This window comes from Tupaia chinensis, unplaced genomic scaffold, assembly GCF_000334495.1.
Source record: "Tupaia chinensis unplaced genomic scaffold, TupChi_1.0 Scaffold000492_1, whole genome shotgun sequence".
NCBI classification, from domain to species: Eukaryota; Metazoa; Chordata; class Mammalia; order Scandentia; family Tupaiidae; genus Tupaia; species Tupaia belangeri.
In genome coordinates this window covers 2,934,784-2,942,622 of record NW_006160004.1, presented here as the reverse complement: position 1 = coordinate 2,942,622, position 7,839 = coordinate 2,934,784, and the positions used below count along the sequence as shown (strand labels likewise).

General features: G+C 41.7%; 1 protein-coding gene across 1 annotated transcript in view; it reads right to left on the bottom strand.

Annotated features, from left to right (window-relative positions):
* Window positions 1-351: 351 nt before the first annotated feature.
* The window catches only part of DSCAM (DS cell adhesion molecule), a 327,084-nt gene continuing 319,596 nt past the window's right edge, over window positions 352-7,839 (bottom strand). The window contains exon 30 of the mRNA XM_027774893.1: window positions 352-1,257. Coding sequence (XP_027630694.1) covers window positions 905-1,257 — 353 coding nt within the window. The 3' untranslated portion in view covers window positions 352-904. The remainder of the gene's footprint in view (window positions 1,258-7,839) is intronic.

The following is a 7,839-nucleotide window of genomic DNA, read 5'->3' as shown; positions in this document are numbered from 1 at the left end:
CTAGTCTAGCTAGAGAGTCAGTTTCCATGGGCAGGCAAGGAGCACAGCCTTATGAGGAGCTTGAAATACCGGGGCCAGACCCTCATTTCCAGGTGGCGTTTTGTCTCTTTCAGCTCGAGAACAGAAGTGGCACCTTCTTTTCCAGCAATTCCTGAGGTGTCCAGGGCATTAGTATCTTCTCTGGTTTATTAAATCGGGTTTTGGATCCATTCCTAGTGTTTGTAAACACAAGTATCAGTAGAAAAGAAGACCAAGCAATCATTAGGAGACAAGAGAAGTAGACATCGAAATAAAGGCAGACGACCTTTTCTTTTTTATTTCGCTTAGACAAAATGCAAAGAGTGTCTCATTAAATTAAAAAATAAACAAAAAAGAAAACCAAATTGATTCCCCCCACCCCTCACTGACGGCACTCATCCTAATTAACAACAAAAGAAGATCAAATTGAGGACCCAGTTTCTAATGGGAAAGGAAGTTGTGCAAACGTGACTAAAGTTTTCCCCTGCCCCCAAATGAAGGTTCTTTTTAAATTCACAAATAGGCTAATTTCCCCCCCTGTTTTCTTTCTTGACTCTTGTGTGATAGAACTTCCAGTCAGAAGGTTTAATTAGTTCCCCATGCACTTTGTAGAAAATCAGTAAAAATGCAATAGCCTGTGAAGATCATAAAACTGGACTTCTTTCCCAAAAAATCAGATGCCCAGGCGGATGGAGCTCACACTCAGACAGAAAAAAAGCAGGAGAGTCTTTGCACTGTCTGTGGTTTCAGTATTTTTTCTTTTTTTTTTTTTAATATATTTTGGCAATTTTCTTTAATTATAAATATTGGAATTCCGTAAAAAAAAGGTAGCTTTGATTGAATTGTTTAAATTGTATTTACAACCGCTGTCCAGTCATGCTGTTTGTTATACCAGGGTGTAAGATTTTGCGTAGGGATTATTTCCTTTCAAATGGCCCCGAGAGTCGAGCAGTGATTCTTGGGAGCTGCTCATTTTAGCTGCCTGTCCCAGCTCGGCCCCTTCTCGCTGAGGTAATGTGGCCACGGCCCCTGCCTGCCACGACTGTCCTTCTCTCGTGGAGGAGGTGGAGGAGGAGGCCTCCATCGGGATGGGCTCAAGGACCGTGGGGCGCTTCAGGGTCCGGCTTTTCTGAGGTTCCAAGCAGGCTTGTCCTAAACTCAGGTCCCTGCTGGTGCCTGGACCACCTCGGTTTAACAAAAAGTCCATTCTAAGGTATGGAGGCAAATGTATGAGGTCACCTGGAAACAAACACAGAGCAGTTAGTTGGTTCTGTCATCTGGCAAACACATATAGAATGCCCTTGTGTGCACGTGGTGGGCCATTCAGGGTTTAGAGCTGTATAAGTCACTGTGCATGGTGTGTTTTTCAAGACATCTCATTATAGTTCCTCACAAAGGCAGATGGAATCATCTTCATACCTCCTGCCTGGGCCCAGAGACCTGGCTTCTTTCTCTATGGTACTTTAATGTCAACTCTTCAGTGTCATACTTGAATCAAAAAATAGAGGTAACAAGATCCTTTGAACCACAACCTAAAGGAAAGCATACATCAAAGGCAACAGCGTCCACTGGATACAAACTGGGATAGACCTACCTATGTGATGGTGTCAACTAACTACATGCCTATCACAATGGGAAGTTCTGGGAGACCATGGGACTTAGGGAGAGGGCCAGATATGCCATGGAAAGAATAACAGAGAGTTGTGTCTCGTCTCAGCAACCCTATAAAACTGTGTAACCTTGGCCAGTTACTTAGTTACAGGTTGCTGTGATAATGTCAGGTCAAAACTCCACAGCACATGGCCTCCTTACCAGGCCCTGGCTACTGACTAAACTCCTTGTGTCTCCTCTGTTTCAGCTCTGCTGTGTATAGCAATAAGAACAGCTTAGACCAGACCATTTATGTTTCTAATGCATTTTCTAGATGACCATTTCTGCCCAATGCAGGATTTCTCTAACAAGCAAATTTTGTTCGCAAATTCTCCATCAACCTGGTTGCAGCCCTCTGAAATGTATTGCAACTTGAGGTTGCTCTTCTTCCCTAATCCTTTTTTCCCTTTCTCTTCTCACAATGAATGATGATGCAGATCATCATCCCTGGACTCTTTCTTCCTGCTCCTGTTCCTTTATTCTTGACAAGAATTTCCCCGAAAAAAAAAATTCTTGGAAAAAATAATTTCTTGGAAATCTTAATGAATCTAGATGGTATTACCATCATGGCTGAAACAGTTCTTTTGAAGTCAACTATCACCTTAGAGGCCAGGCTCTATGGCTTTTTCTTGGTCTTCATCCTACCTGTATTACTATGACACTTGATGCTGTTATTTTATTCTGGGAATTCCAGCTGCCACTGTGGGCTCCGAGACCTTCCTGCATCTGTCACTTTCTCTCTCTCCTTTCCTGGATCTCCTTCTCCAAGCATCCCTTAAATAGAGTTTGCCCAGTGGCCTGTTCTTACCAATCTCTTTTGGAAGACTTAGAGCTGCTGTGTCATCTCTTTATAAATAGCTCTTACAAATATCCTTCCTGTTTCTTTCTCTCTCCTGAGCCGTAGGCTTGAATTTCAGATGCTTTGCTCTGCAAAATGAATGTCCCTCCTGAATGTTAAATGATATAGCCTACAAACCCAGTTTATGAAGGCTAGCTCTCACTCCCAGTCTTTCCCCCAAATGCTACTTCTCCTGTTTGCACAATCTTATTTAATGATATCAACATCCTCCCCCACATCAATGGTTGAAACTTCAAGAGTCCTTCTGCTCCAGGTTAAGTGCCAAATGTTTCTTAACTCCTTTCATTCCCACCCTCATGGCCCTGGTTAAGTCTTTCATATATCCCATCAGTTCCCTGCAATGCAGTGTAATTAGGACTCAGCCACTAGATGCACTTGGCAACCTACATACCCGGCTTGAACTGGGCTCACCATGGGTCTGGGTTTCCACTGTTTTGGTACAGACAATGTTCATTCTGTAGCTCAGTTCTTCCCACTTTTCTTACTTTGAGGTATACATGGACAAAGGACATTTCTTCAATATGCTAGGGTGAACTCAGGGAGCTCTTCCTGGCCACCCTGAGTGCTGAGGGCCTCACCACTTTGATACGTCTGTAACTTCTGACATACCACATAAGAAGCTCTGGCTAGAGGATGGGCTGTATATGTACAATACTGGAGGCAAGAGACAGTAGGAGGATATGTATGTGAGAGAGACATAATGCTAGTGTGAGCTCAAGGGGCAGCTATAGGATTGGAGAGATGAAATGAAATGGTGAGATATGAAGGGGGTCCAAAGAAGATGACTTCATATTCATTGACAAGTAGCAGTGGTAAAAAAGAAAGAGGGAGCAGGGATGACCCGACCTCCCCTGCTGCCCCCACCAGCTGTTAGCTCAGAAGCCTGGGCAGACTGTGGAACTATTAACTATGAAAGAATACATGAACGGGTCTTTGAAAAGTTTACAGAGAAAAGTATATTATGAAAAAAATTATCCATGAATTTGAAGATAAACTCATACTTATCATTTTTCCATGAACTTTTTGAAATACCCTTATATAGAAGAAAGATTATATTTTGGTGGGAAAAGATGGAGGATTTGATTTAGACATTTCAAGTTTGATACGGTTGGGGGACATCCAAGAGGAGATACCTAGTGGGCATTTTTATGAACACAACTTATCTCTCACTTCCTGAATCTACAATAACTGACAAATCTAAGGCCAGGAGATGGTTAAGGTGCTGGACTTCCACATGGCCGACTGTGGTTTGAATCCAGGACCCAGCTTTAAAATCACGCTGGGTATGTGTGCAGGTGTGAATGGAGGAGAATGGATTGCAGTGTGGACATCTCCTCTGGGAAGGTGATTTCTTATTTTCCTTCTCATTGTCTTTCTCTGAACAGCACATACACCCTTTGGCAAAAACCAAAACTAAATAAAAAACTGACGATTCCTGTTTCTTGGTTTACTTTCTTTATTTCCCTATAAACTTGCAGTAGTTGTTAAGCCTTCCTCATACAGCTTCCTAGACCCTTGAGCTCTGAAGGCAGGGGGAGGAGTAGGAGTATGGAAATCACGAGACCATATGAGCCTAGCAAGGGCTGCCATTAGTTGGCTGATGTGCCAACAAAGTAATTGGAGTGTGTTTAGGCAGTGATTTAAATCTGGTAATTTAGATTTAAATGTTCAAGTTTATCCACTGAAAGGAAATAGTTAAATAGGACCAAAGGACTACTCAAGGGTAGAAGAGAATGAAAACTAAGTAAAACTAAGACACTGAAAAATGAGTTTTCTACAATTTAAACAGGCATAAACATTTTCAAAATGTTATTACTTTTAAAAATACTTTTCTCCCCAGGACAAGAGGAGCAATGACCTGATTCTTGGGAAGTTTACCAAGGTTTTCCATGTCCTTGCATTACATTGTCATGCCACTTGTTATTTATGATTGAAAAATCTACTTAGCATTTTCTCATTGGCTTTTTAAGGAAGTCTTTATCCTATTAAGTGATGATGAATAATTATATGATTTCATTAAGAATTACAGCATACAATTCACTAAAACCACCAGAGACGCTTTGGATCTGGTTCACTGAGATCAAAGGCACTCTAATTCAACGTTGCCTTCATACAATGAACTGGGTCAAAGGGAAGCCTAATAATAAATAACTTGACAATAAATTGGCCTTAAAACTGTTATAGAAAGAACACTATTTGGTATTCTTGTGAAAAGGGTTTGGGTAAAATGATCCATTAGGACAATGACGGCAACATAGACCCTAATGTTGAAAGAGGACTCCCTTGCTGTATGTATTAGCTTTGCTTCTGAAAAATGCAAGTAGTTAATTTTAAAAAGATAAACCTTATTGTTTTGAAAAGGTACCATCATTTATGATAGTGGATATATTCTCTAATCTCTATCAGCGGTTAATTATTTGCAAACAGATATGAAAATATTAACAGTGCTGTTGTTGATTTTAAAAAAAGGAATATTTAAGTCAAAGAACATTTTGTATGTTAGTCAACACAACTTAGCTGAACAATTTTGAAATCTATGAATTTCTACATATTCAATTTCCAGAAAGGGCTTATCTGTCCTTAATCATAAGTAACCAAGTTATGCTAATTTGCTATTCTATTTACTTAAATGGCTGATATTATTTTTATCATATTGCTTAAATGTTTGAGAAAATGTGGAAGACATTTGTCTCTAGGTTACTTAAAAATATAGGTCAAGAATGTCTCATGCTGTTCCTGAGACCCAACTCAATCTTGAACACTTGACATATTTGTAATGTGTTGTAACAGATTCAGGGACAAGTCTCCATCTCAGCAACTCCCTATGGAATGCACAAGGCTTATTAAGCTCCTACAAAGCAATCACACATTGGTCCCATTTGAATTACAGAATGCTCAGGTCTTAGATTGAATGGAACAAATATTTTTTAAATCAAAAGACAAAGCCCATGCTATTTGCACCCTGCTTGTAGGGGTTCCTACTTTAGATGTAGAGATCAAGAGGGTTCAGATAGCTGAAAAATGATGGTGAGAAATGAACATCCTCTCTAATGGAAGTAGCTCAGCATCACATCTTTACGCACAAAAGTTATCTAAGCTTGCTTGTTGTAGGTCTGACAAGTATCTCTGAATGTCCATGAACCCTGATCTGGTTTTCCACGCAAAGCTTTATGAAGTTGTATGATGCTCTAATTAGCTGTGTGTGTTTTCTGATTAGCACCCAAAGTAGCCCTTTCAAATGTGTGAATGCTGCAAATGAGCTCTCTCAATCATTCACACACTTATGTGGAAGACAGCCCCAGAACAGTCGGTGGTGAGCTTTGCTTATTACAGGCAGTTTATGTCTATTAACATCCCAGATCATATGCCAGTCTAAATGCCAGTTGGGAAACTAGATTCCCTAATCATCCACCCCTTCCCCTATGTTCTTGATATGCCTACACACACCAAGACAAGTGCATTGCCCCTAAAAAAGTGAAGGGAAGGATGGGCGTGGTGATCACTGGGACACCTGCTTCTTTTACCCCATCTGCTTGTTTCACTAAAATTGATGATAGACTCCAACTAAGGAGATAAAGAAGACAAATTGGGATGGCATTGCTTGCTTTTATCTGACGGATATCACTCTGGGCACAGTTTCCCCACACATTAAATGGGCATCACAGCAGAATCTATCAAGGAGAGGGTTATGGTAAAGATAATATTAGGTGACCCATGTGAAAGCTTTACAGGGGACAGATTTTAAAGTTATGGGCTGGAGGTCTTCCAGAAGAGAGAGGTAGGAACTCATCTCCACATCCTAGTTTCTGTGTGTTGATTAGTGGTCCCCAAAAGCCATGTTCAAGTACTCTTCCTCAGAATCTGTGGTTGTGACCTTATTTGAAAAAAGAGTTTATATGAATGTAATAAAAGTTATGAATCTTGAGATGAGATGACCTGCATTTAAAGTAGACCCTAAAATCAATGGCACATGCCCTTTAAAGTAAGACCGACAGAGATTTGAGATACAGAGATGTATAGTGGAGAAGGCTTGGCAAAGATGGTGGCAGAGACTCAAGTAGTGCAGCCACAAACCAAGGAGACCTGGAACCGCTGAGGCTGGAATAGGGAAGATTTCCTAGAACTCTTAGAAGGCACAGCTATTGATGCCTTGGTTCTTCACTCTGGCTTCCATAACTGTGAGTAAATAAATGTGTGTTATTTTAATTATTTTTTTAGTATATTATTGAGATAGATAAAGAGAGAAGCACCTTCAACAGGGTCTCACACCACTGTCATCTTCTCAGCTCTCCCAGTCAGCCAGAATTGTGGACATGCACGCCCAGTGTGTACGGTTTAATCAGGGAACTGAACCACAGTTCCCCATATGGATCCAACATCACTTGAACAATGTGCTACTGCCATGTTACTGAGCTGGTCCTAGTTTGTGTTGTTTCTAGCCACCCCATTTGTGGCAAATTATTCTGGCATCTCCAGGCAGTTTACACAGATGTTCTTTCTTCTTGGTTGTGATGGGCTGGGGGCTTTCTCTCATGAAGCCACAGTGAGCACCTTTACCATTTGTTAATAGCCTGTCAGCGAAGGAAAAGTGGGCTTTCCTTTTAACAGTCAGTGGTGGCAGCAACACCGGTTGTGATTTATGGTGCCTCTACTCTGTGTTCTGAGCTCAGAGCAGCACCTCTGGGGGGTGAGGCTGTTGCTTTCATCCTCCATCCTTCCTTTTTGAACAAGGCAAGCCAGATTCAATCCTCTAGTTTTCCTGCTCCCTGTGGAGGCAGACGCCTCTCCAGCTGGTCCCCAAAGATACTCTCAGGGCAGGACTGGAGTTACTGCTCACTGGATCTGCACTCTTAGCTTTTCTATACCCTTCCCCAAGAGAGAATATAATTTCTCTTTAAGGCTTCTGTCTCCACAATTGATCAGGGCCTTCCTTCTTGGTTCCTCTGTCTGGCCCTCCCCAGCTGGCCCACCTCTGCCCAGGAAGCAACATGTACCATAACAAATCAGCCAGCACCCTCGTGAGCGCTCCCTTGCACTTGAGGAGAGCAGGGACCCAGGAGAAGCTCAGGATCCTTTTTTCTCTGACCTCCAGAGTCACCCTGTCATGGTGCCCACCTCCACCAGATACATATCCCCTTGGCATCCTTGTGTGTTAAGTCATCATCATCATCACCACAAATGCTGGCACAGTCAAAGGCCTTCCATAGTTCTTGGTCTCCACTAGAGCCAGCTGCAATGGGATTCACTTCTATTTTTGGTGATAATTTACATACTCTTATTATCTCACTTCTTCTTCACTTCCCTCTGGCTTA